This window comes from Neophocaena asiaeorientalis, unplaced genomic scaffold, assembly GCF_003031525.2.
Source record: "Neophocaena asiaeorientalis asiaeorientalis breed wild unplaced genomic scaffold, Neophocaena_asiaeorientalis_V1.1 scaffold59, whole genome shotgun sequence".
Lineage (NCBI taxonomy): Eukaryota > Metazoa > Chordata > Mammalia > Artiodactyla > Phocoenidae > Neophocaena > Neophocaena asiaeorientalis.
Window position 1 is genome coordinate 8,636,845 of NW_020174268.1, and position 20,720 is coordinate 8,657,564.

A 20,720-nucleotide genomic window follows, 5' to 3' on the forward strand; every position below is an offset into this window, starting at 1 on the left:
GGTGACAGTGTATGTAAGATAGGTAAGGTGAATTGGGCTGGAGCAGGTTGAAAAACCTTGCAGATATGCATACTTATCACATTGAATACTTCCTAATTTACAGCAAAGAACTCAAAATCTTAGAATGAATGATAAGGGTGGGTGGCTGTTACCTAAAGGAGATTTTAGCCAAGCATCTTGTTATTGGAGCAAACCTGCTATGTTTACTCTTAAACACTGACCTTAAACATTCCTTTTTTTTTTTTCCTGTATATAATTGATCTTTGGGATTTTTCAGGAAGCACGTTTCATTTTCCATGCTTTCAGGTACTGTTTAGAATGAGGATGATACCAGCAGATTCAGTGTCTGAACCAGATAATGTCCTGAAAGTAAATTAAACATGTATATACTGACCACTAAAAGAGCTGTAGAATTAAAGATGCTTCAATCCCTCAGGGTCATGTGTTACCTAGTTTGAAACTAACATAATGGTGAGAAATTGTTAAATATTCTTAGCCTCATGATGTGACCATACTGAGCCCTAAAAGAGTAGAATGTACTCTATACATCAAGTTGGAAGAACAGCCTCTCAGACATCACCAGGAAAATAAAGATAGAAAAGACTAGACACATCCCAGTTAGGGAAATCTTGACACTTAACATGCCCCACATTTAATATTATACCAAATGTAAATGCTAAGCAGACCTTAGGAATACTTTGACCAACCACTCCTCATCTTTGTTTACTTGGTTCAGCAATGCATCAATGTGCCAACTTAGTTTTATTTTCATTATAGACCAGCTATTTCAGGCCGAATTCTACCACTTAGATACAACCACTCTTGTCCTTCATAGCAGCAGGTACAACAAATATCTGCTAAGCTCCAGGCACATGTTCAACACTGGGATTGTTATAATTAATACAAAAAGTTTAAGTCTAGTTTCCTGCCTCAAAGGGCTTACAGTCTTAATGAGGAAATTGTATTAGTATTTACTTAGTTAAGAAACATTTCTAGCATGGTGCTAAGCGCTATATATAAAAAGATCATCATAAGAAACAAAGACCAGATATAGTCCCTGCCTTCCAGAAGTTTATAATCTATACATTTGAAACTATTAGAAAATAATTCAGTGAAACAATAAAATTATTATTTGGTACATAATTGACATGACTTGTTCCTCTCCTTACTCCTGTAAGTGTCAACGTCAGCTTCAGAAAAGCATGTTCAATATGCCTTAAGAAATTTCAAAGTCATGGTTTTATAAAACGACAGATTCATTATTTTAAATGAATGAGTTTGTATATTAGTTTTCTATCACTAGTTACAAATGACCACAAACGTAGTTAAAACAACAAAAATTTATTATCTTACACGTCCATAGGTCAGAAATCTAAAGTGGATTTCACTAGGCTAAAACCAAGGCATTGGCAGAGCTGCATTCCTTTGGCAGGCCTTAGGGGTGAATCCGTTGCCCTGCCTTTCCCAGCTTCTAGAGGCTGCCTGCATTCCTTCCTTCCTCCATCTTCAAAGGCAGCGGCATCAAGCTGAATCCCTCTCAGCTGCCACCTCTCTGGTTCTCTCCTTTCCCTCCCTCCTCCACTTTCAAAGACTCTTGTGCTTACATTGAGCCCACCTGAATAATCCAAGATAACCTCCCTATTTTAAGGTCAGCTGATTAGCAACCTTAATTCCATCTGCAACCTTAATTCCCCTCTGCCAGGTAAAAATATATTCACATTTTTGGGTGCATGTGGGGTGAGGGGAGCCACATTACTCTGCCAACCACACATATTATCTGAAAGATTTCTTAGCGTAAAAATATTAATTTTAAATAATTTTAAAATTATTTTTTAAATTTTTATTTTAATTATTTAAATTTTATTAATTTTAATTAATTCAGAAGTTAGTCATGTTGTCTAAATTGAGAAGAAAACTAATAAAGCCTTGGGATTACTGGAAAACCCTTACAATAAATGTATATTTATGACTGCTCCCAAAGAGACACTGTAATAGATACTAACTTGTTATTTAAGAAAAAGTTCATTGTAAAGCAATTATACCCCAATAAAGATGTTTAAAAAAAAAAAAGAAAAAGTTCAATAATCACACTTGTATATTTTGACTGGTGGTTGATGTTCCTGGGTCTTCGTCAACAATACAAATTTTGTCATCAGATGGAGTAAAAATACTCTACAAACCTTCATTTAATTCTGCATATTTCTGTATGCCTATCACCTCTTTCTTTTCAGCATCCTTAGAGGAACTGGAAACCTCTTCCCTTTTTTCTGCCTCTTTGGAAGTAGAGAGTTTTTCCAGAGATTCTACTACTTCATTTCTCAACTCATCTTCAGATTCTTCAAAATTTCTGAAATAATAAGCAGTAAAAAATCAACTTTGGGATATCAAAACACGAATGAATACATGTGAAAATTAGTGTCCCTTCTCATGCCCCACCCACACTTGACCAGTTTGAAAGTTGCTTTTTCACCCAGGTAATAAATTATCATATCAGTCTGGTTTCTCTAAGGATGATAAACAACCAGTGTTGGGAGAATTAGTATTCTGTTTAGCTGGATTTGTGTTCAATAACTTTTATTATATTTATTAATATCCATCTACTCTTAGTTTAAAAGAAGAGGAGGGAAGAGAAAAAAAAGAAAAAAAATAATACAACAGCTGCCATATATTGAGCCCTTCCTATGTGCCAGTCACTTCCCTGGAGCACTTTACACACGCTATATTTCTTCTACTAATAACAACACTTGAGGTGGACATTATCATCATCCATTTATAAAGAAGCTGGGCTCAGAGAGGTTCAAAAAAAGTGCCCAAGGTCTCACAGCTCTTAACTATTAGGACCAGGAATTGAAATTGTGTCTAAGGCTGCAACACTGATGCTTTTAGAAAAGAAGAAGGGAAGAGACCAAGAAAACTATCTCAAAGATCACAGATATTTAAGGGGCAAAGGAGAGAAACCTAGGAGGAGCTGGTAGGAACCAAGAGTGTTCGTTATGGAAGCCAAAGGAGCAGAGAATTTCCAGAGAGAGGGAGCAGTCACATAAGATGAGGACTGAGAAATGATCATCGGACTCGGCAATTTCAAGGTAATAAATGACCTTTGCAGGAATATTTCAGAGTTCTCTGCAGCCGGAGCCATCATATAGTGGATCAAGAAAGCAATGGGAGGTTTAAAAAAGTGATGACAATGAGCTAAAACTCCTCTGAGGGGAGCCCTGCTCTGAAAGGACAGTATTATCTCAAGAACATAAGGGGAATGGGTTTTTTTGGTGTTTTTCAAGATGGGAGAGATTTGGGCATGTTTATAAGCTGAGAGGAAGTAAGTAATAGATGTTGAAAATACAGGAGAAAGGTAGATTAATTGATAGCAACTTGGTCACTGAGGAAAGGCTGGGACTTAGAGCACCTGTGTAAGGAGGAGCTTTCAACAGGAAGGGAGACTGCTTTCCTCTGAGAAGGAAGATAGGGAGGGAGAAGGAGTCAAGGACGCATGTGTAAAAAATTCATGGATCTACACAACAGAGGTAATTCCACCTACAAAACAGCCCCTCTGTGAAGTAGAAGGCAGGGCACGTGATGAGAGCAAGGTGGATGGGGGTGAGTGTGCACGACTGAGGGTTTGGAGGGAAGCTGACCAGGCATAGGGTTGCTAGGTATCACAGAGGACTCCCCTGAAATTGGAGACCATCAATTCAGGGTGGACCAGTAATTATAGCTCCCATGTGTTAAGCTGCCATTACTCAGGTATGTGCTTACACAAAATCTTGCCTTTGTCTCCATTCCTCTACAATGTAATAATATGTCCGTGTGAATTTCTTTTCATTGATCCTGCTTGATTATTCTTTTATTTCCCAGATATCATGATTCGTGGCTTTCAACCATTACAAAAAGTTCACGGCTATAACTGCTTTGAATATTGCTTTTCATTTATTCTCTTCTTCTGGAATTCCTTTTAGATATACATTGAGCCTTCATGCCTCTTAACACTTCTTTCACATTTTCGATCATTTTTTCCCCCTCAGATCTATCTTCTAGTTACTAATTCCTTCATTAACTCTATCCTGTTTTTAAACTGCTGAATTTTAATTTCTATTGGAAGACTTTTTTCACGTTCAGAAGTTCTATTGGTTGATTATCAAATCTTCCTGTTCTTTTTTGATAGACCTGCTTTTTTCTCATGTTTTCTTAATTAAATAATTTTAAATACACAATAGTAATTATTATGCAAATATTAAATACTCATAATATTATCTGAAGTTGTTTATGACCTAATTTAGCTATTTGTTGTGTTTGCTGTCTCTCATAGTGGATTTAATCTTTAATTGTGAGCTCACCTTCAGCAGTGCTTTAGTGAGAAATTCACTGTAACCTGGATTGAGGCTATATCCCTCCAGAGTGTTTTATATGTATTTCTTCTAGAGATCCCAGAGTATTACAATCTCTTACTGCTAATTTTAATGTTAATTGTTCAACGTACATGTTTCTAGACCATCCAAGTATTGTAAATTCAAACTCCAAATCTGAGTGAAGGCAAATCCATGGTTATAAATTTCTCAGGAAGTATTTTTCTCCCAGAGGTTGAGCCAAGACAGACAAGCCACATTCCTGAGCTTTTTTCCTAGACCACCCTTGCACTAAGAGCAGCTCTTCAAGGGTTCCATTTAGGAAGAATGGAAGGGAACCCAATGAAGAAACCAAAAACCTGTCAGATATGTAGGAGACAGGAAAGAAAGGAGGGAAGAAAATTTTAAAAACAAAACCAAAAAAAACCCACAAAATACAAAAGAACTTCCAAAACAAAATGAGCCTGCAAACTAAAATTCCAAAACACAAGAATAAATCTAATGGTAAGAAAGGTAAGGTGGGCAACAAATTTTTTTTTTTAAGTTGGACCATTGAACTAACTCGAGATGAAATTATTATTTTTTTTATTTATTTATTTTTTGGTACGTGGGCCTCTCACTGTTGTGGCCTCTCCTGTTGTGGAGCACAGGCTCTGGATGCACAGGCCCAGTGGCCATGGCTCACGAGCCCAGCCATTCCGCAGCATGTGGGATCTTTCCGGACCGGGGCACAAACCCATGTCCCCTGCATGGGCAGGCGGGCTCTCAGCCACTGTACCACCAGGGAAGCCCAAGAGATGAAATTATTTTTATGGAAGCACTGGAAGAAATTTTTCACATATTGGGGTATGGGGAAGTCATTCTGGCTTATACATGATTTGGCCTATACTTTATGTGACCTGGAACAGCCTGTCTTATGGCCAGTCAAACACACTTGTACATCTGCTTTAACCATTAAAGAGTGTCAGCTCTGGGAGCTTCCCTGGTGGCACAGAGGTTAAGAATCCGCCTGCCAGTGCAGGGGACACAGGTTCAAGCCCTGGTCCGGGAAGATCCCACATGCCACAAAGCAACTAAGTCCATGCGCCACAACTACTGAGCCTGTGCTCTAGAACCCGGGAGCCACAACTACTGAAGCCCGCGTGCCTAGAGCCCATGCTCCGCAACAAGAGAAGCCACCGCAATGAGAAGCCCGCACACCACAAACGAAGAGTAGCCCCCCTCGCTGCAACTAGAGAAAACCCGTGTGCAGCAACAAAGACCCAACGCAGCCAAAAATAAATTAAAAAAAAAAGTGTCCACTCTGAAGATAGGGATAAATGTTCCCTGTTCCTATGACACCAATGCTAAAATACTCCTTCAAAGATGAGGGTCCCTTCCCAGACACCAAGGTCATGCTGACTTGCTGTGTATGTGCTAATGGCTCTTTTGAAACCTTGAAGGAAGGTACCCCTGTCATGTTTGATGTTTGTTCTTTGTTCTGATAAGATATAAAACTGTACTGAAAACCATGCTTCTCCAGAGGGCTTTCTTCTTCCTTGGTGGAGTCTACGCTCCTGGTCTATAGTTCTCAGTTTTGCTTGAATAAAACTCTCTTCTATTCTTTATTATAGATTGTTTATAATTGGCATCGACGGAAGATTTTGATAAAGCCCTTAAAGTAAGTATGCTCAACAAGAGAAATTAAAGCACAACATCCATTTTAAAATGTTTTTAAATTATGGGAAACAATTATGCAAGAATGAAGCAAGAAAATATAAATATAAGAAAAAATAATTATAAATATTAGGAAATATGTAATCATTTAAGTTAAAAACCTAATAGATGATACCCAGAGAGAATTGGAAAACTGTATTCAAGAATTCACCTAGAATGAAACAAAGAATAAAAAATATGAAAGGGGGCTTCCCTGGTGGCGTAGTGGTTGCGAGTCCGCCTGCCAGTGCAGGGGACGCGGGTTCGTGCCCCGGTCCGGGAGGATCCCACATGCCGCGGAGCGGCTGGGCCCGTGAGCCATGGCCGCTGGGCCTGCGCGTCCGGAGCCTGTGCTCCGCAACGGGAGAGGCCACAACAGTGAAAGGCCCGCGTACCGCAAAAAAAAAAAAAAAAAAAAAAAAAAATATGAAAGGGGATTTCCCTGGTGGTTCAGTGGGCAAGACTCCATGCTCCCAAGGCAGGGGGGCCAGGGATCGGGGAACTAGATCCTGCATGCATGCTGCAACTAAGACTCTGCATGCCACAATTAAGAACCAGTACAGCCTAAATAAATAAATACTTTCTTAAAAAATATGAGCGTACAACTAGGTGTTATTGGGGACAGATTGAGAAGCTCTAGAATGTATCTAATTGGAGAGCCAAAATGGAAGGAATAAGAAAAGCGATATTTGGAGAAATAATAGGTAAAAAATTTCTAGAACTAAAGAAAGTCATGAGTTCTCAGAAGAAAGTGAACCAAGGAGGATAAAAGATAAATCCAGACTTAGAGATATCATAGCAAAACATAAGAATGAAAGAAGAAAAAGTAAGTTATGAAAGTACTAGGGAGAGAGCACATCTATAAAGGAAAAACAATTAGATGATAGCAGATTTCGCATCAGCAATAATAGAGACCAGGAGAAAAAGGAAGAGGCTGAGAAAATTCTCCCCTCCCTTCCTCCCTTCCTTCCTTTTTCCATCCCTTCCTCCTTCCTTCCTCCCTCCCTCCCTCCTTTATTTGCTAGACAGGTTGATTCCAATGTTCCCATGGAAAAACAAACAAGACTAGACAGGAAAATTATGAAAAATGAAAGCCCCCCCAAACAATAAAACATATTATAAACATGTTTATAATAATTAGACTAGAAATAATAGGAATTGGATACAAATACACATAAAAATGTTGTATATCATAAAAGTGGCACTTCAAATTGGTATCAAAAATAAAGATTTTTAATAAATGGCGTTGGAATAAGTAAGGAGTTATTTGGGGAAAAAATTAAGTTGGAGCCACACTTTACAGTACAAGTGAAATTCAAGATGATCAAAATATTTAACTAAATAGAAACTAAATCATAAAAGTACTTAAAAAATTCTGGTATCATTTTTTATTAAATAATTGATAAATCTAAGTAAACAAAAGTAAGAAATTTCCTCATGGCACAAGTCACTATAAATGCAAACAAAAAACGGGAAAATATTCTTGAAACATATTACAGCTAAAAGACTAATTTCCCTAAAATACAAAAAGTTCCCCAAATCAACACAATGTTAATAGCCTAAATTTTTTAAATGACTAAGGCTATAAATAAAACTGATTCCCAAGGGAGGAAATAAAGATGGATCTTAAGCATATGGAAAGGCAACCTTACTCAAAAAAGAAATGCTAATTAAAACAAACCTGAAATGGCATTTTAAAATCTATCAACTGTGCAATGATCCGTAAGTTTGGTAACACACTGAGTAAGGAAATGTACAAGGAAACAGGCACTTCCATACCCTGTCAGTGGAAGTGTTCATAGGTGTAACCTCTGTGAAGGGCAATTTGACACTATCCAATTACAAACGTACATACTCTTTGACACGACACTTTGCTGTTCTGGGAATTTAAACTCTCTATATACTACTGTTTGTATATTATGATAGGTACTCAAGATACACTGTTAAGTGATAAAAGGAAGTTGCGAGATAGTATCTACATTACGAAACTGTTTCTATAAAAAAAGAAAAGGAATATACACATACCAAGATATACAGATTTGCTTACATTTTTTTTTTTGTTTTTGTTTTTTTTTTTTTTTTTTTCGGGACGATGGCTCACGGGCCCAGCCGCTGCGCGGCATGTGGGATCCTCCCGGACCGGGGCACGAACCGGTGTCCCCTGCATCGGCAGGCGGACTCCCAACCACTGCGCCACCAGGGAAGCCCTGCTTACATTTTAATGGAATTTCTCAGAAGTAGTATGCACAAGAAGCAGATTGGATTGGTTGACTCTGGGGAGGGGAATTGTGTGGCAGAGGTAATGAGATAGCAGAAAGACTATGAAAAGAATATACCTTTTGAATTTGGAACCATGTAAATATATTACCTATTTTAAAAGTAAATTATAATAAAAATTTTAAACTTCAAAGGACTCCAAATTTTAGAACTAATTAGAGAGTTCAGTGAGGTTACAGGATACAACATCAATAGTGTTCCATACACTAGCAGTAGCCAAAATGTAGTAGGAGAAAAATGACCCCATTAATAATGGCAAAAACAAAAAAGTTAAGTGGTATCTATATCATGAAGAAAACTATAAAAATACTGAAGTATATTTTAAAAGGCATAAATAGATGGAGAGCTATACTATATTCATGGATGTTAAGACTTATAATCACAAAGATGTGAATTCCCATAAATTAATCAACAAATGTAATCTCATTCTCATCAAAATCCCAACAAGCTTTTTCATGACACTTTACAAGAGAATGAAAGGATGTATACGTTGAGTAAAAAGCAACAGCAAAGATAATTTTGAAGAAAATGATATGGAGGCTAGAGGAAGCTGTGAGGACTAGCCATACCAGATATCAAAAGGTACAATAAAGCCATAGTAACTGACAGAATATCACTGATGCAGAAAGGGAAAGCAAAGCCATTGGAAAAGAATGGAGAACCCAGAGACAAACCCATGTATATAAGAAAACTTGGTCTCCTTAGCTGGGTCTTTGAGGCTACATTCTATGCCTCAACAACAGCATTTTAACTTTTTACCATTTTTACTATATCCCGTGCTTCATTTAGGCATCTAGGTATGACCTACTTACGTATCATCATCATCAGATCTTGGTTCTGGTTGTTCTTCATCTACTTCAATGTCAGAGGCCACTTCTACCTTCCCCTCTTCTTTAGGAAGCCATTGTTTTAATGGTCCCACTGTTAAATGACAGAAAGAGAGATTAAAGCATCCCAGCCTATACATCTCAAGAGGGACATATACTAAAAATCCTATATTGAACATCAAACACAATGGTAAAACCTTTGAATAATTTCCATTAAAACAGAGAATAGACAGGTGACAACTGACACCAACTATTCCACATTGTACTGAAGGTAGTAGGCAACACAAGAGAAAGAAGTAAGAAGAATAAGGATCAGAGATGAAGAGACAAAATAATCCCACTTTGGGAGTAGATGCTTTGATTGTATAGAAAATTTAAGAAAATCTTGTAAAAACTTAAGACTTTCCAACATTATTGCACTACCCTTATCCTTCGTTGTTTTTATACCCAGTATTCAGTTTATGGTTACGGTTAATCACTGATGTCTGCAAAAAAAAACCCAAAGCACACACCCACAATTTTATCTTTTTTGGTGAGGGGAGGAAGGAGGTGAGGGGGTGAACTAATTGTTGTTATTTAAAATGTACTTTTTGGGAATTCCCTGGCGGTCCAGCGGTTAGGACTCTGTGCCTTCACTGCCAAGGGTGTGGGTTCAATCTCTGGTTGGGGAACTAAGACCCTGCAAGCCCCACGGCTCAGCCAAAAAAAAAAAAATCTTGACTCTTGTGATTTCAAATAATGCCCACATACTATTAAATACTTTGCAAACATTAAAAAAAGAATGAGGTAAGCCAGACTCTTAAAAATTAAAATTTTTTAAAAAATGTACTTTTTTTCTCTTGGGAAAAAAATCAGAATGAAGGTAGTATAATATTTCTTTATAGAAAGCAGCATCCCCTCAACAACTCTAAGATTCCAATAATTATGAGATGCACATATTTTATACAGCAATAGCAAAGAAAATGTTCCCAATAAAATGGGACAATGTTTTCTTAGCCCTTGGATTTTATATATATATATATATATGCGCCACCAGGGAAGCCCAGAATTTATATTTTATATAAATTACTCTAAGAGCTCTTTTAGTCCTCCCTAAGCATACATTTTTAATCTTATACCACTCTTGTGTATTCATAAAAATGAAAATATAGGTGAAAAAAATTGGATAAGGTATAACTAAAATTCCTCACATTCACAGTATTACTCCTCTGAATTGTTATTTTTTAACATATCAATCAAATTTTTTTTGATCCCAATTCAAAGAGACCATAATAAAACAATTCATGAGACAATCAAGGAATTCTGAATTATTTTTTGAGTCGACGTCTGAGATTTTTTTGTTTGTGGTAAAAGAAAAAATAACATAAATTTACCCTCTTAACAATTTCCAGGTGTACAGTACAGTATTGTTAACTATATGCATTGTTGTACAGCAGCTCTCTAGAACTTTTTCATCTTGCATGACTGAAACTCTACTCCCACTGAAAAACAACTCCCTATATCCCCCTCCCCCCAGCCTCTGGAAATCACCATTATACTTTTTAAGAATTTGACTCCTGTAAATACCTCACCTAAGGGGAATCTTGCAGTATTTATCTTTCAAGACTGGTTTACTTCACTTAGCATAATGTCCTCAAGGTGCACCTATGTTGTAGCTTATGACAGGATTTCTTTCTTTTTTTAACACTGAATAATAATCTATTGTATGTATATACCACATTTTCTTTATCCATTCATCCACTGATGAACATTTAGGTTGCTTCCACATCTTAGCTATTGTGAATAATGGTACGTTGAACATGGGTGTGCAAAAACATCTCTTCGAGACCTTGTTTTCAATTCTTTTGTATATATACCCAGACGAGGGATTGCTGGATCAGGCAGTTCTATTTTAAATTTTTTAAGGAACTGCCATACCATTTTCCATAATGGCTGCACTATTTTACAATTCTACCAATGGTGCATAAGGGTTCCAATTATTCCACATACTTGTTATTTTCTGGTTTTTTTTTTTTATGGTGGCCATCGAATGAGTGTGAGATGATAGGTCTTTGTGGTTTTTGTTTTGTTTTGTTTTTTAAAATTTTTATTTATTATTTTTGGCTGTGTCGGGTCTTCATTGCTGCACGCGGGCTTTCTTTAGTTGTGGCAGTGGGGGCTACTCTTCGTTGTAGTGCTCGGGCTTCTCATTGCAGTGGCTTCTCTTGTTGTGGAGCATGGGCTCCAGGCACGTGGGCTTCATTAGTTGCGGCACGCGGGCTCAAGCTGCTCCGTGGCATGTGGGACCTTGCAGGTGCAGGGCTCGAACCCGTGTCCCCTGCATTGGCAGGTGGATTCTTAACCACTGTGCCACCAGGGAAGCCCCTCTTTGTGGTTTTGATTTAAAGTTACTGATGATTAATGATGTTGAGCATCTTTTCATATGCATGTCAATGATGTCTGTTTTTTTCCCTACAAAAACCTTGGTGCAATCAAGAACATTGTTGAGACAGATTTTCTTAAAAGAATCCACAAAAGAACTAAAAGAATTCACAGAGAATTTAAAATGCTGGTTTCTTAAGTTGGCTTTAAAATTATGTAGAGCTAGCCTACTTTCAACTACCACTTTAGGAATTTTGCTAAGTATGTCTACAATAGTTAGCTTTTCCAGAATAATAAACTACCACATAACTTAGTGGCTTAAAACAGTAACCATTTATATAGGTCACAATTCTGCAGTTGGGCGATTTGGGCTGGGTTCAGCTGGTCAGCTCTTCCAGTCTCAGCTGGGCCCCTCATGGCATCTGCAGTCACTTGCCTGGCCATCTGGAGGTTGGCTGGTCTAGCATGGCTTCACTTGGGATGGCTTGTCTCTCTGTTCCACACGGTCCCTCATTTTCCAGCAGGGCAACTGGAGCTAGTTGAGAGATGGACAGGATTCCAAAAGAGCGAGCAGAAGCTCCTTAAATACTCAGATTTGCCACACCATCACTTCCGGTGCATTCTACTGGCCTAAGCAAATCACAAGGCCAGTCAAGACTCAAGGGAAGAGGGGAAGAAAAACATTTAATGACAGAGGAGCTGCAAAGTCATACTGCAAAGGGCATGGATACAGGGAAGAGTGAAGGACTGTGCTCATGTTTGTAATCTGTCATAACATACCTTTCCCACACAAACTGTACAACCATCTGGTTCCTAGGTGTCTAAAGAGTATTTCACTTTAGTCTCCAGGAAAAAAAAAAATCCCTATCCTCTGTTAGCAATTGAGATTAGAAATAGGAACTTTCCTCCAAAGGTGGAATTAAGAGCAAAGTGTGGCTTTTTTTTTTTTTTCGGTAAACTGTTACATGACTGCTCATGTACACACAAGTATAAATCTCACCACACTTACATTTACCTATTTAAATCAACATATTTCATCCCAAATCATAGCCCATGTTACTTCCTAAAGCGCATTCAACAAATGAAACAGATTGATATATCTCATCTATGAGGTAGTCTGGCTAATTAAAAGCAAGCCAGAGTATTCCTCCTGGTGTGGGAATCTGACAGTTTTTATTTTCCTGTCTTAGGAAGACAGTTTTAGGAGGCTCTTATTTTTGTTTAACAGGATAGAAGAAAGAATGAAAGGCTAACTACAGAAATGTAAATCAGCTGTTATCAGGATGTGCAACTATGATGTTACCAAGGCAACTGTGTGGCCCGAAAACTTACACTAGAAAAATAGAGGTTACCTTCCCACCAAGGATTCCCTTGGAGTGGTTAAACTATAAACAAAATTACTGACCTGAATTAATTATGCACATGTAAAAAAATACTTCTCTTTGAAAGAGTGTCACTCTTACTAGTTAGATTCATTTAAAAGGATTTTGTAAAGTCTTGCTATTCCAAACTTTTTAAAATTAGCACAAATTAAACATGTACTTGATAAACCCTCATTTTTATTTATTTATTTTTAATTAATTAATTTTATTTATTTTTTTTGCATTGGGTCTTCGTTGCTGTGCGCGGGCTTTCTCTAGTGGCAGAGAGCTGGGGCTACTCTTCGTTGCGGTGCATGGGCTTCTCGTTATAGTGGCTTCTCTTGTTGCGGAGCATGGGCTCTAGGTGGGCAGGCTTCAGTAGTTGTGGCATGCGGGCTCAGTAGTTGTGGTGCACAGGTTCACTAGTTGTGGCTCCCGAGTTCCAGAGCGCAGGCTCAGTAGTTGTGGCACACGGGCTTAGTTGATCCATGGCATGTGGGATCTTCCCGGACCAGGGCTCAAACCCGTGTCCCCTGCATTGGCAGGCAGATTCTTAACCACTGCGCCAGATTCTTAACACAATTCTTAACCATTCTTAACCACTGAGGAAAAGTCCAAACCCTCATGTTCAAATGGAATTTAGAACTAGAAACATCAAAGGAATTTATCTTCAAGGAGTTGGATATTTAAGCTAAAGACTGACAAACGATATATGAATCATGCTTAAATGTACAACAACGAATCCTTAAATGCCTTTATAAATTGTGTCTATTACACCTGTAATCAAAGTTATTAAAATCTACACATGCAGAAAGTCTTTACAAAGACTCCATAGAGCTGTAAGAATAATTAGCATTGTAATTTCCTTATCTAACTTGATAGCAATACAAATATTGGCAATCCCATGCCTTTACATAAAGTGATAGTAAAAACGTGCTATGGCTGTATTTTCATTCACAAAGACATGGTGGGGCTTCCCTGGTGGCGCAGTGGTTGAGAGTCCGCCTGCCGATGCAGGGTACACGGGTTCGTGCCCCGGTCCGGGAGGATCCCACATGCCGCAGAATGGCTGGGCCCGTGAGCCATGGCCGCTGGGCCTGCGCGTCCGGAGCCTGTGCTCCGCAACGGGAGAGGCCACAACAGTGAGAGGCCCACGTACCGCAAAACAAAAAACATAAACAAAAACAAAGGCATGGTGACTTACTAAGTTCTGGGCAATATACCAGGCACTAGAGATGGAGAGGCCGAGTGGGGTGGTGATCAAGACAAAGCTCTCAGACGCTTATAGTCTAGTGAGGAAGAAAGATATTAAACAGGAAACTAAAGTGAACTTTACTTTTATGATCAGAGAATTACAGTGTCTTGTGGGATATTAAGCAGGGAAACCAAACTTAGAGGAATGCAAAGGAGACGTGCCCTGATGTTTTCTCAGGCATTTAAAACAGTGGTTCCTGGGGGACTTCCTGATGGTCCAGTGTTAAGACTAGGGCTTCCACGGCAGGGAGGTGTTTCAATCCCCCCAAAAAACAAAAACAAAAATAAAAAACAGTGGTTCCAGGCTTCTCTGGTGTTGCAGTGGTTAAGAATCTGCCTGCCAATGCAGGGGACATGGGTTCGAGCCCTGGTCCTGGAGGGTCCCACATACCACGGAGCAGCTGGGCCCGTGCACCCCAACTACTGAGCCTGAGCTCTAGAGCCCATGAGCCACAACTACTGAGCCCGCGAGCCACAACTACTGATGAAGCCTGCCCACCTACAGCCCATACTCCACAACAAGAGAAGCCACCGCAAAAAGAAGCCACCGCAATGAGAAGCCCGCGCAACACAACAGAGTAGCCCCCACTCGCCGCCAACTAGAGAAAGCCTGCGTGCAGCAACGAACACCCAACGCAGCCAAAAATAAATAAATAAATTTATAAAAACAAACAAAAAACCAGTGGTTCCTTGTCAGTGGTACACAGGCAGTAGTTTAATTGAGATCCAGGTTTTTAATAGCAATCTCTAAAATTTCAAATAAAATTGCTACTGCATCTTTTTATGGCCTGAATTTAAATGATAAACATAATAAGGAAATGTCTTTCATGCCTTTAACCAATATTTGAGTGTGAACGAATTTGAGTATGAGACTGAATTCATGTGAAATTGTCAGAGGCAACTAACAGAGAAAAGCCAGAGAGACCGTAGACAAACTTGAGGATTTACAGAAAGCTTATTAGAATTTTTTGGATTAAACGGAAGCATGTCAATCAAGTTACAGGCTCTTCCACTCATTCATTCCAATTATTAACTGATTAAGAATCTCCTATATTCCAGACACCTTTGTAAAGCCCTGTTTGGCAATATAGCGAAAAGCAGGGAGGGAAGGGTATCTGCTGGTAAAACATCAGGAGTGGCCGGGAGGTTGCATCAGAGTGAAATCTTACAGGAGGAATTACTTTGGCAAAGGGAGGAGTCTTTAGAAAGACTCACCTTTCTAAACTGAGGGAGAAATATTTGCTGATGGAGAAGTGCTAGCAGCCCTGGTGCTGGGAGAGGCCATCCGATCTTGAAGGCACTTAGAGTCTGCAGAGTCTGGATTTTATCCTGAGGGTATGAGAGAATCTTTTGCAGGATTTAAAAGGATTTTTAGGATTATCTGGCAGGGGTGCAGAGGGAGAGGTAAAGAAAGAAGAGATGACCAGAGACAGGAAGTCAAGCTTGCTACAGGGATAGGAAAGATGGGGTGAGGCCAACAACAGAGTGAGAGGCTGAAAGAGCAGAGAAAACACAGCTCGGGTGGGAGGGCATGCCTGCACCTTTAGCAGGTTACAAAAGAAAATACCTACATTTTGCTTTGAATGCTACCCTTAGAGGCAAGTTCCTATGTTTAATCCCACTTGTTAGATTAAATTACTCATATATGCCTAATGTAAAGCCATCCATTTGAAAATGCAGTCAGTTCATCAATTAATTAATTTGGTATGCAAGATCAAATGAAGTTTTCTATGACTCTCTCCAAGAAGCACAGGAACAAACCCAAGAAGACACATCATAGTCACCAGTATGTCACCATCGCAGTGTCCTGAAAGATGGGCGCCCCCCTCCTACCTGGTCTGTGGCCCCAGCCCTTGGCCTCCAGGCCAAGCCAGGCCAGCCCAAAACTTCTTCCCCACCGGCCCCCAGCCCCATCCTTACAGATGATGTTTCTATCCCAGGATAGAAGGGAAGGGAGCAGACATGCAATCACACTGCCGTCTGTGGTTTGAAGGTACTTGAAAGAGAGCCTTGAAGGCAGGGAGGCATTTCCTCTCTCTCTCCCCACTGCACTGCCACCCCCGCCTTGAGTTTTAAGTGTGGCAGCTGAGATAAGTAATAACACCGAAGAACTTCATCTACTCAGGGACTCTGGTCCCTTCTCCAGCGCCTAGATTTTAGTCATACCGTCTTTCTTTCTTTTTTTTTTTTGGGTACGCGGGCCTTCCAGACGCGCAGGCTCAGCGACCCAGCCGCTCCACAGCACGTGGGATCTTCCCAGACCGGGGCACGAACCTGTGTCCCCTGCATCGGCAGGCAGACTCTCAACCACTGCACCACCAGGGAAGCCCATACCGTCTTTCTTAGTCTCTCAGGCCTGTGGATCTGCAAGTTCTCTCCACCTGAAATATTCGTTCCTCAATAAAATGCTGTCCATTCTTTCAGACTCACCTTTCACAAATATTCCCCTTCTCTTGAGCTTCACAAACGGGCAGACTCACTCTTCAGAAACAGTCGGGTACGACTCTTGCATTATTCTCAGTGTTGTTCTTTAACTTTGTAAGCACGCATCCGCCTCCATCACTGTCAGGTTTCTAACCAGGCCTCCGCTCCGCCTCAGCCTCGCATCTCAGCAGCCCCAGCCCTGAAACCTCGCCCCTGCGCAGGTGTTCTCTGTTTGATACCTGCCTGCCCCAAATGGCTTTGCTCGTAGCAGTTTACACCTGCACACCCAGTGGAGGACCAAATCCCCACTGTGATAGGAATTCCCTCCAACTTTAGAAAGTAACGGTCGGTTTCCCTTAAAGTCAACAGCAGCATAATCTTGCTAAACATTGGAGGCAAGAAAAACCTAAAGCTGAAAAAAACTATATTAAGATGTATTTTACGGCCCCCAGGATGGTAATTTGAGTCTGCTGAAGAGCTGTCAGAATAAACGGACTCTGTGAGGTAGCACTAAGCACTAGCTCATCACCTACAAAGCCACTGGTCCTTCCTACCTAACTTTTCATCACTTGTCAACCCATCACATTACAGAAAATGATCCTACTTTTCTCAGAAGTTCAAGTCTTGTTAGTGGCATTTGGAACAGGCTTGGACAAAGCAAATCAGCTTCTGAAAAGGCTTAGACACCCTCCCAATTCTCTCTTAAAAGTAAACTACATACCAAATTCTCCATCGTTGGCAGAAAACGAGCTACTTGTTAGATGTGCTGCTGTCAAAACACTCATTAAAGTTCCCGGCGTTTCAAGCCGCCACCGTTTCCTGTTTTCTGGAATGCCTTCAATCCCGATCACTCGGCCGTCTGAAAAGGAGCCTGGATTACTGAAACTAAAAATGCTTCTTCATTTGAGTTTTTATAAAATCCCAGAATGTGAGATCTTTGGAGGTCACCTAATCCCACCCCTCATTTTATTAGCAAGGAAGCTGAGATACAGAAAAGTTTAGTGACAATATTATCATGTACTGTTGGGCAGGAGAGTCATTTTTTGCCCTGTAGACTGGCTGTTTTGGTGTGTTGACATTTCTATTCTATTTATTTTAAATTAGGTTTCCCCTCTTACTGTCTCAGGATGGATTAAATTGTATTATGTTTGCAAGCCCTTTCTTGTAAATTTGATGATGTGCAATATTTTCTGTAATAGTATAAATATGGGTCAATTCACACATTTTAATTACTAATCTCAGTGATATACTTACAGACTTCAACTTATAAGATGGGTATAAATTTTAGCTCTCCCTCAGCCCCATGTTATCAAGAAGAACATAGGAAATAAGCAATAAAAATCTCCACCACCGGTAAGATCACACCCAGATATTGCTGGGACTCTCTGCTAAGGAAAGACTGTGCCAGAAGCCCAAATGAAAATGGAAGAATTTAGGTTGAAAATATCATCTTATCCTAAACACTGCTAACATGGAAATAGCACTTTGGTTTGCAAAGCAAGCTAATATGTATCTCTGCACTGACTCTCTAAATCTTGTGGGACAGCTAATATTTCAGTTCTGATGTTACTGATGAAAAAATGACCCTCTAAGATACTGCAAGGGAGTTATTAGGCTGGCACGGGAAGGCAAATGAAGCCACCTCTCCCTCCTTGGGAGGAAGGTGGGAACCTGGATCTTTCTTCCTTTACATTCTCATAGCTACAGTGGCCAATTGTCTAGGATAATTAGTAGGCAAGTCTCTGCAGAGGTAGGGGAGAAACCAAAACAAAATCTTTGAAAGGCATTTAATACAAATCTATCGGGATTGTACTGAAAACTGAGAACTGTCAAGTCAGGGTGAGCACAAGCATTTGGGGTGAACACAGCTGCCTTTGGGGCCTCGCTCTCCTCTTGCTGACAATTTGTGCCACTGATGTCAGCTTCACCCTCAGGCACAGTGGAGCAGGTGGAGGTGATGTCGGCCATGGCCATCATTTGCAGCAGAGTCTGAGGAGACCCAGCATCCCACTGTCTCCTGTCCTCTGCAGCGGCAGCATCTGGAATGAACAACCCTGGGTATAAGGAAAGAACTCGTTGATCTCAAAGCAGTCAAAGTGTGACTAACTGCAAGAAATAGTTCTTAGGAAACCTGGAGTCCATCAGCTGGTAACTTCAAAAGCAGAGAAATCAAGACCCTCAATCTAATACAGATTGCTGTGGACCGAACGTTTGTGTGCCCCCTCGAATTCATATGCTGAAACTTAATGCCCAGTGTGATGGTATTAGGAGGAGGGGCTGTGGAGAGGTGATTAGGTCATGAGGGTGGAGCCTCATGAATAGGAAATGCTCCTATGAAACAGACCTCAGAGAGCTCCCGCATCTTTTCCGCTAAGTGAGGACACAGCAGAAAGATGGAATCGGGCCCTCACCAGACCCTGAATCTGCCAGCATCATGGTCTTGGACTTTCCAGCCTCCATAACTGTGCGAAATAAATGTTGTTTATAAGTCTCCCAGTTGATGGTGTTTTGTTACAGTGGCCTAAATGGACTAAGACATAGATAGATCCTAACTTACAAGACTGAAATTATAAACAGGTTTAAAATTGTTTCACTTTTATTATTAACATTTGACTGACTAGCCAATGTATTTAACGCGGAAGAAATATTAACGGCATGGATGGACAAATTCTTGAGGCATTTATGTGAACTTTAGTCAGGTTCCACAGAAATGCAACTGTTCCATTACCTTAATTTAAAAAATAACTTGTGTTATCATTTTCTTTATTTATTAGTATGTTTCATTATAAGAACTCTGGAGATCAGATAAGTAGAAGAAGGAAACAAAAATTACCACAATCCCACTCTCCAGAGACCTAAAATTTCAAAATTTCCTTCTCGCATATAGTTTCTGGCTCGTTTTGAAACAAAAAAGGGGCCAAATGTTACACACCCTTTTATAACTTGTTCTTTTCAATTAGCAACATACCATACCTGTATTATTAAATATTGTTCTACACCATCATTTTAAAGAAAACATGGTATTCTGTTTCATGGATATATTATAACTTAACTAATTCTTTTTTGCTGGATTTTTAGATTGCTAGAATTTTTTACTATTATAGACAACACTTTAATGAACTCATTTGTAGTTAATTTTTTTGACATTTATGATTATTTTCCCTAGGTAAACTACTGAAAATGACAATGCTAGGGGCTAGTATTATAATATTTTCTTTACCAAAGGCTTTCACTGTTAAAGCTGAATCTATTACTAATTTATTCTGTGATTTTTTTCCTATGTATTTTGAATAGCTAATTCTTCCCTAGCCAAAAAAAAAATACTCACCTATATTTTCTTTCACTTTATTTTCTGACATATAACTTCATTTTTTTTACATATAAACACTTTGATTTTATTTTGGAATTTATTTTGTTGTATCATTATATAGGGTCTGATTTCACAGTTTCCCCCAAACTGTTAACCAGTTGGTCGTAGAGCATTTATTTGAGTAATTCTTTCTTTTCCCATTGACTTATGATGTGACTTTTAGCATATGCTAAATTATGATACATACTAGAGTTTGTTTCTAAACTTTCTCTTTTTTCATTACTTTTTTTAGTCTGGTGCTAGTATCACATTGTTTTAATGACTATAATTTATATAATACAGTTTTGATATTTGGAAGGGCAAGTGCCCCTCAATGCTCTTCTTTTCTAAATTTTTTGGCTAGTTAAGAATCTCCAAGATCTCCTAACACCAGAAAAAAATCCTATTGTGCTTTTGAGTGAAATTGCCAAAAATCCATATATTTATTTGGAATGAATATTTCCAATATATAACAGTGTTATTTCTCTACATTTATTCAAATAATCTTTAAATACCTCAGTAAGGTTTTATAGTTTCCTTCATATGCTCTGCACAATTCTTGTAAAGTTAATTCCCAAGTTATATGTACGTACGTACACACACACACACACACACACACACACACACCCACTCACACACACACACACTCTCACACATATTTGCTGTTGTTACTATAAATGAGATCTAAAGACCAACTGGGGAAACTATTTGCAATACGTATTTCAGACAAAGGTTCAATTTAAATGAGCCTTATAAAGAAAAAAACAAACATGCCATTTTCAGAAGAAAAATGGATAAAGGATGTGAGCACATAATTCACAAGAGAAAT

At 39.2% G+C, this 20,720-nt stretch overlaps 1 protein-coding gene across 5 annotated transcripts in view; it reads right to left on the reverse strand.

Annotated features, from left to right (window-relative positions):
* Nucleotides 1-206: 206 nt before the first annotated feature.
* Nucleotides 207-20,720, reverse strand: part of NEK5 (NIMA related kinase 5) — a 64,073-nt gene continuing 43,559 nt past the window's right edge. For 4 of the 5 annotated variants that reach the window (XM_024755624.1, XM_024755623.1, XM_024755622.1 and 1 more), the window contains 4 exons: nucleotides 18,471-18,581; nucleotides 17,264-17,401; nucleotides 9,128-9,236; nucleotides 207-2,347 (listed from right to left, as the gene is read on the reverse strand). In XM_024755624.1, the coding sequence (XP_024611392.1) occupies nucleotides 2,173-2,347; nucleotides 9,128-9,236; nucleotides 17,264-17,401; nucleotides 18,471-18,581 (533 nt within the window). In that variant the 3' untranslated portion in view covers nucleotides 207-2,172. The remainder of the gene's footprint in view (nucleotides 2,348-9,127; nucleotides 9,237-17,263; nucleotides 17,402-18,470; nucleotides 18,582-20,720) is intronic. The other variant, XM_024755625.1, reaches the window with a different exon arrangement.